The sequence below is a fragment of the Neodiprion fabricii genome, chromosome 4, assembly GCF_021155785.1.
Source record: "Neodiprion fabricii isolate iyNeoFabr1 chromosome 4, iyNeoFabr1.1, whole genome shotgun sequence".
Taxonomy (NCBI): domain Eukaryota; kingdom Metazoa; phylum Arthropoda; class Insecta; order Hymenoptera; family Diprionidae; genus Neodiprion; species Neodiprion fabricii.
Window position 1 is genome coordinate 34,470,891 of NC_060242.1, and position 23,166 is coordinate 34,494,056.

A 23,166-nucleotide genomic window follows, 5' to 3' on the forward strand; every position below is an offset into this window, starting at 1 on the left:
TTGAGGTTAAACACTATTTTGGTGATTACTAAGTTTCGAGAGAGAAAGAGAAAAATAAGATAACGATTGTTACACCCAAATTTAGATTCTGTATCGAAAAACCTTCCATCCGTTGTAAGTTGAATTCAGTGATTGTCAATCGTCGAGCCGTGTTATCACAGATACAGAAGAGCCGCTGCACCACGTTGTTAAATAACGATTAAGGATTATGCAGTCTGGAAATTACCGGGCGGCGTGAGAGGAATAAGGAAGGTCGGACGGACAACGGAGAAGCAGAGAAACAGAAAAGCGGCGAAGGCAACGAGGCAGGAGGCGCGCTCCGGTTGGAGTGTGGGAAGCAATTAATGTATGCTAATGGCCTGGACTGTTGATATACTTACACAAGAGCGCTGCTTCTGTCTTACCAAGATCCAGATAAATCCACGCGAGTCGCAACCCCGGCGTCTTCCCAACACCCCGGGATCGCCCCCCTTAAAAATACGTGTTCTCACCCAACACAACTTCGTAAGCACAATAAGAAGTACGCAGGATTAGTCGCCACATTTCTCAAGCTCGCGTTATCCTTTTTTTACATCGGTCGATGTCAGCGATCGCCATCAAATCCTGCAGGGAATTCTTCAATTTGTTATACCCACTGTCAGATTCGTTTGTTATTCGTTTGAAATAATAAAAACTCCCAGTTTCGATTCATATATTCCATATCAAATCTGAAGTTAGCCTACAGATTCAACCTACAACGAGGTTAAAACAGTCCTTAGGTACAGCGAATGGTTAACCATGCTGGCTGAGTTCATCGAGTGGCGTACGGTTCGGGCCAGGAATTACGTTTCCTTCGTTCCGCGTTGCGTTTCGATGCGGAGGGTTCGAGCCCTCGAAATTCACGAGCGTGTTTTTAGAAGCATTGAGTAACGGCCATCCGTCCGTCGCAATTCCAAAGGTGTGGCGGAGAACGGGGCTGGTACGACAGGTTGCGCCCGAGGACGTCGCCTGGACGAGCAAAGGCCTCTGCGATCCGTGGCTCTCTTATGTACAAAATCGTCCCAGCGGAACGGTAGAAATATACACCGGTCAGTTGTAATGACAGAGTGTCCACCTACTCACGAAGACGCGGAGAGGCGGATGAGAAGGAAACAGTTCACCACCAGCCAATATTCATAATTATTCCACGCTAACGGTATTGCATCGAGGCTTGCATGTAACGTACGCCACAGTGCGGAGTGTGCAGGGAAAAACGTTTGCGGACAAGACTCGTGCCTCGCCGCACGAATAGAACGAAAAGAAGGGAAACCAACCCGGGAACAGAGAATCTTTGCCACATCTTCCGGATCCTCGAGCGAAAGGCGATACGTTTTTCGAAATCCCATTCGTGCGCTTGGAACGCGGGCTCCGAAAAGGTTTGCCGGTTTAGTACCTACCCTGGCCTCTGGAAGGCCGAGTGTTGAGCACTCCTAATTGACCTAACGGGCTTGACTGACCCGGCGTGTGTCCTAGCTGTCAGACAAGCCCGACAAACGATTAAACTTCCCGTTAACACAAGCGTAGATGTTTGTATGCCTTATACCGCCTACCACCCATCCGACTTGTACAGGCTTGTAACAACGCGTCAAAGCGCCCGATGCTTGCATGCTTGCTACAGGTTCGAATTGGCGAAAAATTCATCAAACACCCCACCAAGATAACCGTTTCGCGTATCTCAAACGGCCGATAAACATATGTTGCAAAACTGTGGTACCAATCTTGACGCGGTGTTAATTCGTCGTTCAGTCTTTTCGAAAGCGACCCGAATTAGTTGGGATGCTTTAGAGAAGCGATTACCACGCACCGTCAGCCTAAGCTGAAGAGAAGAAAAAACGACAGAGGAAAATTTCTAAACGCGAATCGTTGGCGAAATTCAAATTTTTACTTTTCAAAGTTTTAAGGTCACGGACGTCTGCGGCGACAACGAAGGTGTCGTTCAACTCGCGATCGATCTTCGTTTCTGCGAGTGCATGGTTATTGCCTCGTTGGGAGCAAGTTGCAGCAGGTTAATAAGCTAAACGGTCTGAAATCACAATTACTGTATTCGATAAGTGAGCTGGTGTGGGTGTTGCGTAGTAAAAATATACTCCCGGCGAATGTAAACGAGCAAGTTTTAATCGTTGTTCGATATGGAATACCATACCTGAGGAACTTTGCTACTTAAATTGCCGTACGAGTCACGTGCCGGACTCTTATTCTACTTAGGGAGGAGGTAGGTACCGATACCTATCCGCACACCGCAAGGCATACATGACCCTAGAACCGTGGGGTATAAGCTGCGGCAAGCGTACAGGTACTCGCTTCATAGGTGGCCTGTATTGATAAATCGAGGGTTGGTTTTAGTTCTGGCTATAGGAAGGTTACCCCGAGGTTGGGTTTGGCTCGGATAGATCGTATTATAGCTGGGTTATAGATCAAACCGACTGCTATAGTCTCGCAGCTTACCAAAGGTTGTCTTTGACGGTTAGTATTGTATGCGATGCAGGTTATAATTTACCGCGCTTTTCAATCGTGGTTCCAAACTCGGCATCCTCGATTTTAATCCCACGAGAAGGTTCGCGTCGTTCTCATTTCAAATGCCACATCTCGATGATCGATTCGATCGGTTCGTGCGGGGGTGAATCGCCCGTATCTAATTACCGTAGAATTACGAAAGCTTGTGTTTTTCGAATCGCGTTTATAACACACAGTAGCAGAGAGATTGGAAAGACGAGTAGAATAACGGTAATTTGAATTCACAGGGTTATCCCCGTGGTCCGTGGCTCGTTTCCATGCAGGTACATGTATAGTTCATACCCACACGAGTACGTTGAATCGTGTGTAATTCGATCGGGGGTTCACAAAGGACATCGAATACCTCTGTAGGTCTCTTTTGGTATTGCGGTGAATGAAAAATCGTGAAGAATTGTTGGACGAGGGTTATTTAGCGTAGGATTCCTCTCGCTCGGGGAGGGTCTGGGTGCATGTACGCCGAGGTTTCCTTCCTTCCCTGCGGACGTCGAGCCAAGCAAGCAAGCGAGCAGGCCGGCAGGCGGGCGGGCGGGCGGGCGTGCGCGAGGGATTTTCGGAGGCTCGTGAACGATGCGATACGGCAAGGCAAGGCAAGGCAAGGCAAAGCAAGGTAAAGCAAGGCAAGACAAGGTAAGGCAAGGCAAGGAAAGGTAAAGGTAAAGGTAAGGGCTTCAGCTACGTCGAGACGGTGGGCGGGGCCCTCCTCGGGGCTCCAAGGCAAGCCAGTCCAACCTCAGCCTTCCAGGAGATAGCAGGCGCCTGCCTGCCTGCCTGCCTGCCTGCGTCACTCGAGTCGATGTACAACTTTTAACTAAACCACGCACAATCGAGAAAGCGGCCTCAAGACCCGGAGAACTAACCCCGATGATCGAGGCGTGGATCGGAGCGAGGATTCTGCCCCTGTGGTGAGAGAGAAAAGTGCCGCTAAGATTCCCGATCAGCGGCTGAGAGGTGCTCTCGATTTTTGGCTCTCTCTCTCTCCCTCTCTCTCTTTCTCCGTTGGATGAAAAAAGCGAAGAACACAGGCCTCCGGTTTTTGTCATCCTTCGGCCATGTCCCTGCAGGATTAATTATACATACGCCGCGTCTCCAGGGACGCCGGCGACGCGACGCAACGCCATGTAGGATGCACGTGGGTATATACGCGAGCATGCATGAAACGCGACTCCGAGGGAAACGGAAATGAGATGTTTCAACGACGATCCATCGATTCTCAATCCACCCGATTGAGACGTCCTCGAACCCTCGCTCCTTTTTTATCTCCCCCTATTCGCTTTGTGTGCAGAAACAGTTGACAAACGATGTGTCAGCGGTGACAACTCGCGCAAGCGCACCCTGAATACTCAATGAACCCGTTCCTCTACCGCTACAATGCAGCCTACCTACTTTCCGGCTCGTTTCTCTTTCTTGGTCCCCGACTTCGCTCCGATGCGCGACCATTTCCCGATCTTTCGGACTTTACAAATCCTTCGGCAATTATTACTCCCGTCCCTTAAGCGTTCCCTCCTCAAGTCCATACCGCGTGTTTGTTTCACTTGTTTCAAACATTCGTTGGGAAATTTGTACGAAGTATCCCATTGTCGGACAAATTCAATCAGTGTATCTCGATCGATTGGTTTTCGCGATTACCGATTCAAGACTAGATCCCAAAAATATTCCGAAAACAGATTCAACTGATCGTTGAATTCTATTTCTCCGCTAAAAATCGGTCACATCTCGCACGTATCGACGATCGCTTTGCGTCTGAAATAATCGTCTCGATATCGGTATGCAACGTTTCTTCTGTTTTAATCCCGTACCTTTTTCCACTCACCATCCGGAACGTTGTACGTATATACCTATAATACGTAATCGTAAATGGAAAACATTGCGCAGGTGAGTAAGTGCAAGACATTCCGTCGACTGGTACGAATTTGCACCAACTGAAGGGTATACCCGATGCGAGCTGTTTTTTATTTCCATTAAATTAAGATATCTCACAAGGTATGTATTATGCGTACGTACGATTATCGGAGGATTAAACTTCGCACATGCTGAATTAACGCTGGATGAAAAAAACTTTGTACAAATTGCGACAAACATGCAACGGTTCTCATTCCCTCGTACACCATTATTCATCCATGGTTATATATAATCGTACCGGAACTTATTCCAGTCACATTATATATGTATATGAGCGGCTGATCAATGCTTTGGAACATCAGAAATCAGCAGCATTTTTTTCTCGCCTTCGGGTGAATCGGTGCTTGCAAGAAACAAACGGCAAACTGTGGCTTCAGTTTAACGAGACGAATCTCACGCATATTATACGTATAACAAGTTTAGCCAGCATCTTGTACTTGCGTTACGCGATGTAGACGAGTTACAAGTAGCCGCGAAGCAGTCAAGGTGATACTCGGCAAGGCGTACCCGTATACTGAGGAAAGAGGCAGGCATCAGGTGGATTTATCTGCCGTTTTAATCAGCAGGGAACGGGAAATTCCTGGTGATAAGATCATCCTGGTGGCACGGCGTGTTGTAGTCGCGCATCGAAATTTAGCACGGCGGATGGCGCGATCTTAATTACAACGTCGTGACGTAACGGGTCGAAGAGGGGGGAGGGGGGGGCGCGACTAGCAATCCCATATCGGGGTTACGCGGACGGTTGAAATCCGCGCGACCTTAGGCCGGGGTTACCGAACCCGATGGCCCGGTAAAAAGCGAGGAATTTGCAAAAATGAACAATTATAGGAATCCAGAGTAGGCAGGTCGTCCTCCCTCCCTCCCTCCCTCTCCCTCTCTCTCTCTCTCTCTCTTTCTCCCTGGGCTCGACGCGCCGCCGGAAGCGGGGCGAGGGGATCGCGAGGCGGATCTTTTGAAGTTGGAGCGCGCGCCGATCGTTGCGCCGCGTTTTGCGCCGTGTTTTGCTCCCTCGCGGTGCCGGCGAACGCGCGCGCGAGCGAGTTGCGAACGGCGAATCGCCCGGTCTCCGCGCCCTCTCTACGGTATTCGTTTGTTTCGTCGCGGCGTTCCCGGCTCTTCCTTCCACCGTTTCTCTTCCTCCTCGCGTGCTCCGCGCATTCCTTCTTTCCCGCTCCCGCATTGCTGTTCCTGCAGGCTCGCCCCGGAACCTCGAGGAGGCCTCGTTTTCTCCTTCGCAAATTCGCTCTTCGACTCGCCGAAAGAATCGGACCGAAGAAGAAACGGCATTCGGACGGACGTCGTGCGGCAGAGCCGCCTCGCCCGGAAGATCCTCCCGAAGAGAACTTCCATGCTTCTGCACTATTTGTCTCGTGCCTCTCTGTGAACGGCCTTGCCGACGATCGATGCGTCGAGACATCGATCCGCGAAACCTGGATCTCACGGTTTCCACCATGAGAATCGCTCGCGCGATTGACAGAGACGTTTGTTCTCTCCGCGAAGCGAGGCGAATCGAGGAAAAGAAAAAACCTAAGCAGCTCAACGGAGCTACAAAGAAAATCGAAATATACGTATTCACGTTCGACCGGTACACGTGCTTTATATACGTCTACTCCTGCGGCGAATCGCCTATCGATCTTACAGTCACACGGTAAATAATAATTCGCTCGAACGGCAAATTTTTGTGTTAACAAAGGCACAGCAAAAAAGCTTTTACTAGCGTAATTAACAAGCTTGCTACAATAGAACTAAACTTAAGGGAGTGCCCTGGTAGATTTCGATGTTGTATATAGCTCTAAATATCGAAGTCCACGCACCTCAATGGCAAAAAAAGACCTAACACCTACGTCAAATGAAAATGTGTGGGAATGTTTTACTTCAGTATTGTATAATAGAATAAGGCTGTTAAGCCCTTTTTCGAGTTTGAGATACGTGTACTTTGATATTTGGAGATATATAAGTCAGCGTCGAAATCGACCAGGGCACCTCCTTAACTGTGCTTGCAAAATTTTCTCTTCGACATTTAAAATTTTTTCTGTGACTAGGTATTCTTGCACTAAAACTTGCTACTCGGCGTATTAAAATTTTTCATGCACGATCTATTTACGGATGAAAGATATTCACGATCGTCACTCACTTGCTTATTTATTTATTTCTTCATTTTTCATTTGTCTTGCCCTGTCCGACGGCACGGTCACACACGCGCTTACCGCAAAAGGCGCTAACATCCGGTCTGTCAAGGTAAGCTCTTAGACACTGTAACCTGCAGCACTCTCGTATTAGGTTATACGGATGCATTGCTCTCGACAAACGGCGGTCAGTTTATTACACGTTGATATCTCGGATCCTGATTTAATGAGCGATACCTTCACACGGTTATAGGTAAGCGCGCACCGCGATTATGAGCATTACATAACTGTGAAGGAAAAGTTGATTGATGTAGAGAGAAGAACATTCAAATTACTCCAGACCGAACAAACGCCGCGTGCGAATGTAATCGAGAGAAAAATTACCTCGTATAACGCGAAAAGCTGTTGATTTTTTTTTTTTTTTTCTTTTAAGGAACAAAATTTTTTCATTTCACAGCCCAGAAAGGCAAACTTGAAATCTGCTGTTAAATTATCCAAAATAAACATATAAATGTCTGCAGCGAATCGTATTTTTGTTTTTCGCGAATATTAAGAGTGTGAATAATAGGTCAAGACTCGGAGTGGGACGAGTCTGGAACATGTCGGAATTTTAGTTTCAAACAAAAGAGTCTTGGGTAAGAAACACCGAAGTTTGAAAGCACGATGAAAAGTTTTGAGAGACGACAGAGAATAAACAAAAAATGAATAAAAAGGTTCGATAAAATGAATGAAAAACAAGAAGGCCCACACCCACAAATCCCGGGAGGACCCTGCGACTCAGACGGCGATATACCAGCGAAATGTGGGATTTATTAGATCGCGATATGCGGGGGCGTTTCCTCCTCCGTAACCCTTGCGCCCCCTCCTCCCTCCCCCCCTCCTTCTATTCTCCATGCCTTAAAATTTACCTCCACCTTCCAGTTACGTGGCATACCGCGCATCCCCGAAGGGGACGAGGCTGCGTCTGTTCGTTCCTTCTTCCGTCGAGCTGTCCTCTCCTAGCTAAATTTGCACGTCGACACCTGTGCCTTCCCGCTGGTAGGAACCTCGTGCGAATAACGAGCCACCGATCGCAATGGGAAATAAAAAATTCTGATCCTCATCTCGTTCTGAGAATAATAGATGCGTGGAAGTTGCGCAGAATCTAAATTCCGAGAGGCGGCTCTCTTAGCGGTTAGAAATTGCGACCGCGAGATAACACCTTTACCCGGAATCTCTCTAAGGCAGTTTGGAACGCCACGGTTAATTTTTTAATCAGAAATTGGGATGCTCCGACAAAAAACGTCAATAATTCTTCGACGCTTGATTTCTTTCTTTATTTTTCATTCGAGGAATCCGACCGATACATCATATCTCAACAGCTTATACACGACGGGTTGTAATTACACGCACGTCGTACGAGCTGCGTTTTCAATTCAGATTTTTCAGTGGCAAATTTATATCGTTTTTATACGGTAATGATCCTCGTCGTTTCACAGCTGATGGAAAATTATATTGAAATAACAATAGATTGAATTTTGAATTCGGCTGTGGAGTATTAACTAACGAAAATAAAATATGCGAATGCTTAAGCTAAAATTCATGATTTTGAAAAAAGTAGACCATTTTTTTCTTGATACAGTCCGGATCTTCTCCATCCCATTTCACCTGTGTCAGTACCTGCTTCGGCATAAATCCGCGAGAATTTAGATGCAGAAAAACGATAGAAAACGTGATGATTTCGACACTACTCGGGCAGATTACTTTCAACCATTGACCGAAATTTCTCCCGTATGGTTCACGCACAAGCTGAAGCGGTGGGTGTAGGTGGATGTGGCAGGGCGTAATCTTGGGCCCCCCGAGGGGCCCTCCGTGTAGATCGTACGGGTAGATGATCGAGGTGGACGGAGGGAAGAGGCCTGCTTCACAAATTTCTCGATGTTTCAGGCGTACATTGTTATTCTGTGTGAGTATACACGTCATAACGCGGGCTGTAAGCCTCTCGTTGAAAGTTCGGTTAGCCCGAGTGGGAGAGGAGGGGAGATGAGACGAGATGAGAGGAGAGGAGAGGAGAGGAGAGGAGAGGCTGGGGGCGGAGGAGGCTGCGTACCCACATAGTACGTACAACGAAGCCCGCGGAATGGGTCAGTCAGGCTCGGATACGCTGCGCGTTATTTCAATGTTGGCAGTAATGCCTGTTATTAAGGGATGATAATGATTGGTATTATCGCAACCAGGGAGCAGTGCAGGTAGCTGCTGATATAAATCATTCTCTATACTTCCTTCTTCTTACTCGGCCGTTCCTCGGCTGTATTCGCACACCGCTCGCACTTCACTCGCCTGCCAAGAAGCTGTAAATAATACAGCAAGTTGGACACCGTCATCCCGCGCACGAGTACCGAACTAGCCTCTCTTTCCCCGTTTATTATCTCTGCCAACTTCCGCGCAGTTTTCACCGCACTCCGAGACGTTTTACAATGTGTTTTTCTAACGCAACTTAATTCACAACTCGTCACCTCCTGCATCGTTCGAACGTTCGAAAATGCAAACGTGAACGTATCTCAAATTCCAAGGACTTTGAAACGAGAGATTGAACTCGCGTAAAAAAGTTTCCAAAACGGACCGTCTCGAGCAATGATTTATCGAAACTGTCAAAACCGGCGTTTTTGCAGGGATCACCCAGATGCCTACAGATACGTGATCTGAGATGACGGTAAAAAAAATTTACCGGTGCGCAGTAATCTCACTGTATGAAAAGTATCGAACGAGGAACGAGTTGTCTATTTTTTTCTCAATTTTGCTCTTTTTTTTTTTTTTTTGCTTGTATCGAAATTCGTTCCGGTCTTCAAATTAATCGAACGATCGGAGACGTTCGACGGACTGATTCACCTTTCACGCGGTGTTTTGTGTTTCTGCTTCTCTTTGAAGCAAAATAAATGCAAAGTTGGTATTTTTTTAAAATCAGCGCGCCTCTGACCAACGACTAATTATCTTCTCTCGTCAATGAAACTTGAAGTCCGACCACGATTCTTACCACGAATGGATTGCCTTTTGCCTCGGTGAGGAGATACGACTCCGAGTAAACGGGATGCGAGCGGTGCGCGATATATCTAACAGCCTTCCCCGACGGGGGCTTTGCCCAAGGTGTCGAGAAATTCCACGGTTAATTGGCCGATCGCCGTTTGATCCGTTATTTTTCACCGCGCTTATTGCACCGTTCGTTGCCACACCTGGATTATCATTTCCTCGAACGCGATCGACCGCGAACCGCAAACGCGCAGCCGCGAAACACGGACGGATGCAGGAAAATACGTATCATATCGACTCAATCCTGATTCGTCGGGGTTGTAACCGCGCGTTACGTTACGTGCAGCCCTCGACTAAGGCCAACGCAAAGAAAAATTTATGGAATACTGGTCTAAAAATTGTCCGACGTCGAGTGTTAAGAAGTACCGAAGAGCAGTTCCCGACTCCGGAAGGCCAGACGTTCCCTTCGTACTTTTGGCCGCGGTGTAATCTAGATTTTTTCTCTTCGTCGAGCATATAATGCTCGTTACCGACACTTCGAAGCCCTGCAGCGAGAAGCAGGAAAGCACTCGAGGCAATCCCGCTGGATCTATGGCCGACTTGACGGCGTTGACGTGACAGCTCATTAACTTTACTTTGGTGTTATTGCGTAGAACTGTGTATCGGCACGCACAGGTGTAGTGCAATGCCCGGGTTGTGGGCCAACCCCGGTCTTTTGGCCTGTACAAAGAGATTTTTTCCTCCCGTCATTATACTCGAGTTTCTTCATTGTACCTACACACAAGATACTGACGATCCGGTTCCAAAGTTTAAACTCAAATCGATGGCATGAGAACAGGATGGACGGATGGATCCACCGAGGCGAGACCAGTCGATCGCTTTTTAAGATATTGATACCAATTTCTCTATTCCGTATCGCCACAGTCACTGATCGTTGTAATTTCTTGTGCTTTTTCAGCTGCTACCACGCCGCAAGTAGGACACCGATGCCAACTGGACGTGCTTGTCTCCTGGACGTTGCGTCACATCCGACACGATACGGGTAAGTGGCCGATAGATGTTCAGTGCGTATTACGCGTACCGATATAGATTAATACGACAATTTACGACGCTGCACTTGTGGACCGTCATTGCCTACGTTGTCGTCCTCACCGTCGCGATTTGTGCAGGACGAGTGCGTGTCGCGGTATCAGCTGTCGCTGTGTTTAATCTATATTATACCATGGCACGTAAAAACCTCGGGGCTGATTGTCTGTCAGCCACTGCGTCGTCCCTCCATTACAATACATGTATCCGAGTAACGAAACTGAGCGACACGAAGACCGTCGTTGTACCAGTCGGTTTGGCTACAGCGGTGCATGCGGGGGAAAACGAGAAGCGAGGAATTAGTAGAAACGTCGAGATCCATGCCGAGGGTATCCATCATTCGTCTCGCGACGTCTCGGCTCCGGCTGGCTCGATTTTTTTCGTCGGCAAATTGAGAGCGTCTGATGGAAATTCGTTCCACGATCCGTCGAGACGTTGATTTGAACGAAAGCACCGGTCGAGGCAAAGAAGGCAACAGGCACTGTCGAAAAGAGAAACTGCGAGCAAGGAAGATCCTGGGTACCGTATCGCTTGGCTGCACCACGCAGACCTACGTATGTACGTGCGGTACATCTATGAGTTTTGTTTGCAATTTTATCCTCCTCCTTCTCCTGCGATGATCGTCAACGTATCGCGTGAGGGGACAAAACCTTGCCTGCGCAGTTATTTCGTTGACCGACGGTCGACAGATACAACCCGATAACGACACAACAGTACAAGTCCTATTAGTTTTATTGTAAACCGATAATGGCGACTCGCTCGTCCGGGGAACGCAGACACCGATGGGACGGGACGAAACGCGACCCTATCCCAACACGCACAGAACAACCGACGCCAATGGGATAATAGAATCATGTGCGGGACTTAATACTACCACTCTGTCTATCCCTCCCTCGACTCTTTCCGCCATGCGATGCCTAGATTCTATAGTTTTAAATACTGCGAGTAGAACGTGGGTTCGATACCGATTTCCTAGTTGAGTTGAGTTTTTTTTTTTTTTTCTTCTTCTTTTTTTTTATTCTCTTCTTTCTCCGCGACTCCACTTGCGATACGCGAAACAGAACGAGTAAATGACAGATTCTCTTTGCCAACATCTGTCCAATTCTCAGAGGTGTTCAGAACGAAGGGATGTTTACTTGAGGTAGTCAAAAATTTAACAGTGGGAAATCAAATCGTCAATTGAAAGAACTTGTGTGACTGGAATATTCTCTGAAATCACTCACGAGGAATCAGTCGGGATGAATTACATTATTGACTTTTTTTCGACTTCGATGCAAAGCTTATTATAATATTATCTCGTATGAACCGAACTACTTCAGTTCATAAACATTTCAATGATTTCTATGTCATCGCGTGTTTTCGTTGCCTTCAAGTTTATCAAATGATTTTCATTGATATCCAATGATTGACCAGTGTTGTAGGCGATCTCCAGTTATTCGTAGTAAGTTGTTACGATCTTATCCGTGATGTAAAATCCCATGATGATATTAAAATCGTAATAGAAGTCACCCGAAGACAATATCAAATAAATGGTAGGTATCATTGGCTTGATTTCAATCCAATCGAATGGCCCTCCGATTCGAAACTTTATCGAAAATATTGATAAATTCAAAATTTAAGCAATACCTCGTCAAACATGTGTAAAATTGTGAATCATAAACAAAGACGGAAGGTCTGTCCTATGAGAAAATTAAATTACATTTTTTTTCTCCCTGGATTTTTTTTTTTTTTATAGAATTGCAGTGGCAAGTTTTGCCATATTGCTGCGTGTAAAGTCTCTCGTGAAAAGTAATCGGAAACGGAAAGTGGCATTCCGTTCGTGCGAACAGCCCGAATAACTGGAAGAGTAACGATAAGAATCTACCGCCACCCGCTACTTTGCGGAAAGAATGAGTCTCAGCCCGCGTTACGGGCGCAGGAACGATACACGTGCACAAGTTCTTCCTCTTTTTTCGTTCCGTTTTCCTTCTTGCGGAAATCACGGTGCCAGATCCTCGCATGCGATTCGCCTTCGGCCGATATTCGTGAATCGTCCGAGGTCAGAACCTCCGGCGCATTTTATACAACCGGCGCACACCTTCTTCCGTTTTAATATTTCACCGCTATGCCGCGATATTATATGCGAGTACATACCTAGGTGGACGGCTAGATACTCGGCTGAGCCATGCGCTCGAATCCACACGCATCAATACGACTGTTTCCCTCTTCTCGACTCGCCATTGTCCATTGTGAAATATATATTGTTCAGGAAATGGTAGCGGCAGGAAGTAGTTGAGGAGGAAAAAAATAAAAGTACAATTCACAAAGTTCGAGTCTTTCTCTTCGTTTAACACAGATCATCGTCGTAATGCGGATTCAATTCGCTCCTATCCCCGTGTTGAAAAATGCATTGTTTTTTCTCCAAGTTATGTCAATTGACGCGAAACGACAAAACCCACTTCACAATGGCATCTTCGTTCATCTAGATCTCATGGCCAGTGGTGAAAGAGAACAGATAGGACGCAACTATGAGCAGCAATGGTTCACGGAGGTCGAAATCGATCGCCAGGTCGGACGTACATCGGTTTTTAAACGTCTGCATCGTTCCTTGGATTTTAGCTCAGGGTGGATATTCCTCTCTTCTATAGATACCCGCTATGTAGGTACATACTGTATACATAATATACGTATTTGCGTGAGTAGGAGACGGCCTGCAGCTGTCGTCGTAGTGGTCGTTTTTGCCATCGACCCGGGTACGTAGTACGAGTATATCGTATGCATGTGTTAACGTGGACGAGGAAACGGATGACTGATATCCCGCGACATGTTCGTGTGCCGATCGTGTTACAGATACGCGGTTCTTCAATTTTGTTTTTTCAATTACAATCCGAAAGGGTCGATTTATGTTCCATAGCTGCCGGTTATAAAACGACAATTCTTTTCAAACCAGCAAAACACCAGGAGCCGGCTCGCGTTTCCCAATCGATCGCAATCGAGTCGTCGTCATCTAATACCTCCGGCACAATCTGAACGACGCATTAGGCGTCTGCCTTTTTACGCGCTAGAATTGTTCCACGATTTCCGAACCGCAGGGTTTCCCTTTCCTCGCCCTCGACACGTGTGTACGATCCACGGTATACAACGAACTAATTGACAACATCTATCACCCGATTTGTAGTAACGATACTCGTAATACAGGGAATCGCGTACCTATTATGGCCGATTAAATCGATGAACTATCGAAGTTATACAACGAGGGAATGAATCGAGTAGGCATAATAACGATGCAATGTAAAATACCGAGAAGAAAAATTGGGGGGGAGAGAGAGAGACGACGAGAAAAAATAACTGCCTACGAAAAGAGATGGGGGGAAAAAAGCTCGTGGAAGCACCATGCCAGTAGCTCAGAGATAGCTCGTGGATGACAAGAAACGAGCTCTTGGCTCTCGGTCGAACGGGTTGATTGGGCGATTACAGATTATTCATGGTACCTCCTGTGTGCACCTCGCACGCTGACTCTGATGGCGAGCGGTTATTCGTCGACGAAGAGGCGGGTATACAAGGCGCCGGCAACGCGGAGAACCGCGAGGTTCGAGCTGCTGCTGCTGTCGTTGTTGTTGTTGTTGTTGTTGCCGTTCTTCGTCCCACCGGCGTGGAAACTGCCTGCGACCGGGCTTCTTCTTCTGCTTTATAATACCATGAAGGATGAGCGGAGTTACGCGGATTCTCGCCGAAGGCTACTTTCCGATTCGACAGGCCTCCGCAAGGACCGAAGAAGTCTATTGTGTCTCTCTGACAGTCAGGCCCTGTTCAGCCGTCTTGTGTCTAATCGCAAACAACATCTTCCTGTTTTTCCTTTTTTTATCCGTTTTTTTTTTTTCTCTTCATCCCAAAACAAATTTTCCTTACAATTTCCCGGTGGCGGTGTAACTGTACTTTACCACCTGAAGCTCCGAAAGCTTTTTTCCAACTTTGTATTCATCGGACCCATGCAATGCCCTGTAGTAGGCCAGCTGAGTTTGGAATTCGATCATCGCCGTTCATACGTACGAGGTCGTTGGTTTTAAACATGTTGTACAACTAAAGACGAACCCCCACGTCCACACAACATATTACGCGTCGCAGTGTGTATTAAGAGTAACTTCCGGAGTTCTCGATTAATTGAATTATCCGGTCTCGAACCCTTTTTTTCTTTCCTCGACGACCGACGCGGCTATGAACATCGCGGGTTCAGCCAGCCCTCGTAACCTCCGACTGCAGGCTTTGATCATCGACCCAGCTGTTTTGCATTGCTCTATAATCCACCAATAAAATTCCACACCTTTTGCGATGGGTGATTAAGGAAATTTGACCAAATTTCAACATTAGGTCTGCATTTTTCCAAGCAACGTCAATAAGGTTAAAATTAAGGCCGACACACGAATGCACGACTTCATTGTCGCAAGAAACGCTTCTGGGGTCATTTAAAACGGTTTCTTCTCTTTTACGAATTTATGATTCAGGCCGATCCGTCGACTTGAACAGTAACCTTGGGTTTTCAGCACGAATCAAGCGTCACCCGGTTCCCCCCAGGAATCGGGTTTAACGAGGGAACCGATAAGCGTGCAATTAATTCCCCCGCACTTTTAGGCCCCGGTTTGTTTCTGACTGACCGAAGAGAGATTAGCCCCGACATCGCACGGTCATTGTAACCCGAACATATAGATGACCGGAGCATCTGTCGTTATTATCGAGACAGATGAGACAGAGACACGCCTTGACCAGCCACCGACTGCAGATAGAGTTACGCCATTCTCCGGGATGCCGAAGGGCGATTTAACAAGGTGGCTATAAATTTCGGAACATGCGTACGCGATACGGAACAGCGCGGTCATCCGACTCTGGATTGTCCGGTTCGCGCGAGAGACGATCAGCTCAGCTGTTTATCCGCGGTGTGTAATGCCGACCACCTGGGGCCGCATTACGCTCGTTACGGCCCCTCGGGGATCGCCGATATTTACGATTCATCCTCTCGGCTCCTGGTCTTGAACCGCCAGATGATCGCGGACCGCTCGAGTGCCGGTCAAAAATAATTATCGGGGCGTAAAGCCGATTTTCAAATACATGTCACGAAAATCAAATTTATTGTAGAATTTTTCGGTGATTTTGAAGTGAAACTTTTTATATCCAACAAGGACTGGGGAATGTCGATGCAATAAAAAATTTGATGTTTGGAACAGCTTCGCTATGCGGAGAAGATCTAATATTCTGATCCAAGCAAACAATGACTTGTTGATTATCTGCCGGAGATAAACATCTGTTTTCATCGGACAGTATTATTTAATGCAGAAAAAAAGGTTATTTCACCCTGCTCGACTGATTGTTCGAATTGATAGGAATAATTTGCTCTATACTAAGAAATTATTTACACTTGTTAATGCGATCACAATCCTGACAAACCGATTTCACTCCGCACATTAGGTTTCGTATTTACAACGGAATCTTTCTGATTGTGGTATAAAACTTTTTTGCACAAAAGGATTACGTTCGGAACAATTTGAGTAATCTTCCTGGTTGCGTATCGATGCAACGTTTCGTAGGTTGTGTTCAATTTTGTTTAACAAAACTAAACATTGTCCCGAATATAAAATTGTCAAATCGTTACTATTGCACCTATAATTTTTATTTTTATAATTTCGTCATTTCCTTTATAGATTTTCATTAATTCTAATTCCTGAGAAAATATGTTCGAACTCTTGCTTCCTTACCCTGCCAAGATTGATTTTACCGACTACAGTCGTCGCATTGCTTCTCCCATATTTTCATTCCTATCCAAAAACCTCTTCGAATGAATTGCAAAAAATGACTAGACTCACTTGTGTCTGCGTAAGTCCAAGACTGGCGGCGAGTTCTGCTCTTTCGGGAAGAGCGAGGTACTGTGTTCTCTGGAACCTCCTGTTAAGCTGTTGTAGTTGAAGGCTGCTGTAGATCGTCCTTGGTTTCCTCATTTTCTTCCCCTTTCCGTTCCTCAAGGATCCACCGCCACCACCGCCAAGCTCGTCCACCAGGGAGCCGCTCTTGTCGCCCAACGGGGAGAGGTCTGCGAACAGGCACCACCCTACATCAACCCTCGAAATTTTTCTCGCCCCAGAGTCAGTCTGGCCAAGAGTTAACAGCTAACCGCGAGCGGCCTCAACTTCGCGCCAAAGGCCCTTAATTTCTCGGCTCTTTAACAAGTTCGCGAACTCGGCTATTCTTCCTCCGGTCTCAAGCCGAGTTTGAGTTTCTAAAAAAAGCTGTCCCCGAATTAGAGAGAAAGCTGCGAAGATCGCGAACGGAGAAAATTAACGCAACGAACATACGGAATTTTCGTTCCAGTGTCTTTACTTTTTCAACAGTTGTTCAACATTGTTACAGGTTATACGACGTGCGAAACGAGATTGAACATACGCGAATGCATACACGTGTGTGTATATGATACGCGTATACCCAACCCAGGCATAAATTATTCTGCCAATTTAATTAAGTACCGGTTAAATGTTAACACTGAATTATAAAGCTGTGGACTACGTTAACGCTGGTTCGTTCAATCGTTCGTTCATTCATTAATTCATTCATTCATTCATTCATTCAGGTTGTAAAAATGAACCGTGTGTATCATTTACATGGTAATTGATCGGGGCTAATTACTTGACGTTATTTCCATCAGAGCAACGGTGCGAGGGGAAAATCGCGCGCCGCGTTTGCTACGATCAGTGGGTAAGAATAATAGCTCGTGTGAACAAACGTAATACAGTTTGAAATTGCGCTCGAAATTAGAAGGCAAAAAATACACATACGGGTGTGCGCGCGTGGAACCAGAACTCGATAAGAAATTTTACAACCGCCAACCGGCCCGTACTCTTTTCCTCCTCCTCCTCGTCTATCCGTGTCCCACACACCACCCTCACCTTCCTCGTATACACACGTCGGGTTATGTACACTCGTACGTTGCAGGCAGCCATGCAATTCTTAGGTTACATAAGCCCCATTATTCCCCTCCTCCCTAGGTTAGTGCCACCGTTAGAACCCGACTCGTCCTGTATGTGCGAGCTTTTTCTTCCCACGTGTGCGTGTTATATTATATTATATATTTTATGTGTCACGAGGATCAGTATGTTATTAACAAATTTCTTTGGATATTACGTTGGAAAGAATTTTACGACTCTGAGTTTCTACTCTTAACGATTCACGAAAACGTCTTAAATATCCGTCGTAGGCGCGTCAATTAATTTCTTACGCAATAACGAAGGTAGACATTTTCTTCATACATTTGTCAAACATTTTTACGACGGTTGGTAATAGATAAGAAAGTTAAGGAGGGAACCTTTTCCGTTGAGTTTAGATGCATTTTTGACACTATCGAACACGAGTTTTCTCGATCAACGTTGTTCGTGAAATTCCGAATTTTCGGCACATGATCTTATCTTACTTCTCTTCAATGCTAACCGTGAGACAATCAACTGCACTGTTTGTCATACTTGTTCAATTTATCAATCACGTGATTCGAATTTATTGCCTCTAAGTCACAGCGCCTAACTGGTTCCAAACTTTTCATGTAGTTATATACACTATTATTTATGTACTGTACAATTGGTCTCGTATTTACAATAACCGTAAATTTTCCTATCATGAGCTAGTTTTCCCTTGTTGTAAAATGCCGCGGCTGCATAGCTAGTCCTGTTTTTCATTGAGCCACGATTAGAATCAATTGATTCTTATCGAATTATATGAACTTGAATTTCTTGTCTCCGAAACTCGACTCCGTCTGGGAGAAAAGATACGATCGACGACGTAACTTCAAGGTTTCTTTTTTTTTGTAATTTTTTCGTACAAAATATCGTTGAGAATTAACTAACCACGAGAAAGAGCGACACGTGACGGTAAAAGGCCAAGTCTGACTTGGCCAAGGCCCTCTCCCCATCAGCTCGGAACCCCTACTGGGCCCAAAGCGCCCCACTGCCTGTCCCATTGTTTCAGAAAATTGGCTTGGCACAATGGAAGTATTTTCAAAGTCAAAAATTCAGCAGCAAGGTGCAATATATTATTGTTCGTGGAATAGATACAGAGGAGAATAGTTTTTGATGCATACAATTAGTAGGGAGGTTGTACAGTTGAAAATCAATACTTTATTCCTGCGATATATTGCCTTTTTAACCTACGGCGATTCTGCTATGAATGCAAAAAAGAGAGATTTAAATTACGAACAAGAGCTTCGATATCGGTTTATGATCATTTCAAACCGGTTTGAAACAGTTAAAAAATTTAGCAAACTGGCTTAATTTCACTCCACGATGGAATTGAACGGCTAATTTCTTTAACAAAACTGTTTTACACAAATTTATCGGAACAAATGTTTTCTTTCGTAATAATCGATTCAATATTGTTATTTGTTTGTTGAAATCAATATCAGTACGATCTTGAAAAGTTCAACGATTCCGACATGATAAAAAAATCAATTAATCCAGTAGAAGAATAAAAAATTATTATCTACATAAAACGACTCGTTACAGATTGAAATCGAATGCGTTATTTGCCATTTTATTTGTACCGTTTTCAACCAGATCAAAATGGAAAAATTTTCATCTGAACTCTTGTTTATAATTTTTTTTTTTTTTTTCAATTCTTTTCACTCCAAGAAAATCGCCATGGCTTACGATTGTTTTAATTTGACGAACACTTGAAAAGTATTACTTCTCAACCGTCAAACTTTCTACAATTGAAAATAATCGCTGAGCAAAAATTCAGAGGGGACGGATCATCCCAAAAGAATCTAATTCAATTCAAAAATCGCACGCTCGTTACGATTCGGCAAAAGCTTCAAGTGCGTGTGCAAAATCCCGCGCGAAATAACAACGTCACCATCCACTTTCGTGCTTATAGCTGTATTGTAACGTAAGTCTTGTTACCCGAACGAACGGCGGTACAACGGATCGGACGAATATGGAATTATAGCGGGTGACTTACGGTGTACAAATAGCTTGTACCTACAAAACAAGAGCAACATTATAATCTCGGTAATTGCACGTGCTAATTCCGTGATGAGCGGTAATTAATTAGTCAACTGATTAAATCGTGTTCGCGGTTTGCTCGAACAAGTACCATACTAGGCGTATACCGTCATATAACTGCAGTTTATTACCGCAGGAGCCGTACAAGTATAGGTACTCGGCTTGATTCTATTCCGGTATTTAGAGGCACAATACATTATACCAGTTGTGTCGGAAAACATAATGATGTATGTGTTGTATTACATTACGATACAGGGTTCGAAATTAGAGTATCTGACCTCGTCTCCGATACTCGACGACGACAGCTCCCGGGACATTTTGATCCTTGAAGTGAATTTCGAAGCAGTTCGTTCCGAAGCATCTGACATATTTCGAGGCTTGCAGACCGAGGGTCTGGTTCTCATCGCAGCTGCAGGTTTGTGGCTACAGGAAAAGTTGGACAGGAATCTGTGCGCGAGGCGTGAAATGAAATCGTGCAAAGGGCGATCGATTAACCCGAATCCCGAACCGCAACTCGTCACTGGAGCAAAGAAACGCGGCCGGAATCGATTTTCATTTTGGGTAATTAACTACCGTGACGTAACCGTGAAATAATATTCTGCACGCGCGATTAATTTGACAGATAAACAAACGCATGTATGACACGCGCATGCGTTTGGTGTACGAAAAATTATTAAAAACTGGGTGTGACCGCAACAGCGACACGACACATCGCGCAATATTCACGCCGTAGGTACACGAAAGTTCACAATGCTCTGCAGCACTGCAAAAGCGCAACGGGGGAAATTTTTATTTCACGTTACTGTAGGTGTATTTTACACTATGTACAGTCCCGAACCATTTCCACTTTTTAGGATAACGGAAAAAGAAAATATAACTCTGGGTAGGAAATGAAAGTGAATTTTGCGGCTGTAACCAGAAAATCTAGCGTGTGCTGCGCTGCATTCTTTCCTATTAACTATGAGGAATGAAATATTTCTCAATGTCGCCACGGTTTTCGCCACAAAGCACTTGACAAAGCGTTCAGAGGCAAATTTTCACCCGGAGCTTAAGGATCTGCCCTGAATTTCGTCCGAGCGGCGACCGAGGAACAGGTAGACTTGAAAACCCGGGCCCGACTAATCCTTGTAAATACAACCATTTAATACCTAATCCATCATCCTGCAAGTCTCGTCGAAGGGACGGCCGACTGCTGCGAACCAACGGAGGAGAATCAACCACCGAACGATCCAAATTCCATTGTCTCAGTTTTTGCGGGACTAATTCGGAGCAGCTTTTGAATGACCCCTGAGCCAAACTGGACTGGGATCATGTCGGACTTCCAAAAGCGCATTCTGTTAAGCCGAATTCTCGCCATTCAGATTTTCACGTCCTTTGCCTCTTTCCGGCCACGATATCATGTCAGCAATACGAAATACTGCGGCTACGGAACATCGAGGCGATAGCCGATGCGAGTAGTGAACAAAAACTGCACGACTAGAAACAATAAAATCATTCGCTCGCTGATTCGCAGGATTTGTCAAATTGTTGCAGCGATATTTCCGTGCTTAAAGCCGGGCAAAGGCTAATTGAACATCAAAATCTGGTGATTTACGACGATGCATTGAGTGAGTGGAGACGATGTGTACTGACTTTCATCGCGCGATAAGAAACATTTCATTCGTTACAGTACGCATGATGAAAATTTCGCCATTTTGGCGGTGTTGCGTGGGTAGGTACCTACGTTCCGAATCAGCTGACGCGATGACAAGTAAAAGTGATACCTGAATATATCTTCGTTGTAATTATATCTTTTACAAATTACTTTTTACGATAGGGACAAATTAGTATGCGGTAAAGGGCAAACAATGGAAGCGCAGGCAGGCTAGGTAATAGATGAGCATCGTTACGGCTCATATTTTCAGTCTTCATATATTCAATGCTAATTCGAAATGATCTCACGTCGGATAACCGGCGCGATTGTTACGGATGGAAGTATCGAAAGTGTACGATAGCCGGATAACGAATCTCGAAGTTCACACGTGCAGTTGCAACGAGGTAATCATGGCATTGAACGCTTTCCGCGAACTCTTTAGCAAACTCCGGTGTTTTCGAGCGAACGACCAACGCACTCTTCCACAAACTTTTTCCCTCCGCAAGTTCTTCGTGATCCGGGAACATCGCGGCTTGGTTATTCCTCCGGACCGCGCGAATGTGTTTTTTATTTGGCAGTATCGCAATTTGTCAAAATATAGTTACGCGGATACACAGATACTCGCAAGAGAAGTTCGCGACGCCGAGAGCCGCACAGGGGCGCGGAAGAACGCAAAGAGGGATGAAATTACAGGTGAAGCGGGAACGGGACGCGAGAGGGAAGAATAAACTGCGATATGCTTTGAGAATATGCAGATGCGACGGGTCGGCGTATGTAAGACGATCGCATGGCCACCGGGGTTCATGAATATCTGACGGAGTGTAAGGCAAGAGTTACCCGCGTATTCACCGTAGATCCGAGCCTTACACATAGTCGATACGGTATGAAAACTACACGGGCACCCTTTTTCTCATTTTATCCGGCGTAATACGCTCGAACTTCTCTGCGTGCAGTAAATTCTGCCAAGTTTCATGTCGCGTTATACATAAGGCAGGTACCTGTGGAAGATACACACGCCGCGAAACTAAGAAATAGTTAATTAGTCGTAAATAGGTAGGAAAATTTCCCTCCCCCGCCTCCTGCTCCTCGACGGTCGCACAATGCGCCGTCATGTGACTATCCGGAATACGTAAACTATTTTTCAATTCTTCATTATGTCTAGCTTGTACGTATAAAGCACGCCGCCTCGTCTACTTCCTGTTCTCGCAACAGTAGGTCGACGATGAACGGACCAGCGCCGCTGGATCATTAGTGCCTCTTTTACGTCGTCCGCTAAAATTACACTATACCCGCTCGACTCTCGACTCGATTGGTTCGAGATAATTTTCAACAATTTCTCGCCATTTTATTCCCTCCCCGCTGGAACACCGATTTGAGCTCAACGCGCGGATGCGCGTCTCTTAGCCGAGGAAGAAGACGTAAGAGAAAAAATTAAAAATCTCGACCAGCTGCGCCGGCGCATCGCACTGCAAGTACGTTTAACGAGCAGCTAAATACGCCGTAAGTGTAGCAAGTCTTGGGTTGTAAATTCTGCAAATCGCGCACTCTAGACTTCGAACCCTCTCGAGATTACCGCTGCGGATTATATGTTCCTTGAATAATATTTAATGGGTACATCACGTTGCCGCGAACATTTTTCTTTTCTTCAATTCTCAACTCGCAATTCCTGTCTGGTACCGAAATTTTTTCCCGCGCCTTATTACGCTCCAGGAATATTCCGCGCGACTCGTCCTCGTCACGGTCTTATCTCGGCTCTGTGAAATTTCCCTGCAGTGTAAATCACGGTCGGTGAAACGTATTGTGCGTTTTCAGTTTTTACCTGACCGTTACAGATATCGACGGTATCCGTTTCTTTTTCGCCTCTTTTTCGCCCGGC

General features: G+C 45.7%; 1 protein-coding gene across 2 annotated transcripts in view; it reads right to left on the bottom strand.

Moving 5' to 3' along the window:
- LOC124179573 (homeotic protein distal-less) overlaps window positions 1–23,166 on the bottom strand; it is a 56,992-nt gene that overhangs the window by 30,574 nt on the left and 3,252 nt on the right. Inside the window, exon 2 of one of the 2 annotated variants that reach the window (XM_046564110.1) lies at window positions 16,484–16,707. In XM_046564110.1, coding sequence (XP_046420066.1) covers window positions 16,484–16,707 — 224 coding nt within the window. Of the gene's footprint in view, window positions 1–16,483; window positions 16,726–23,166 lie in introns of both variants that reach the window. The other variant, XM_046564109.1, reaches the window with a different exon arrangement.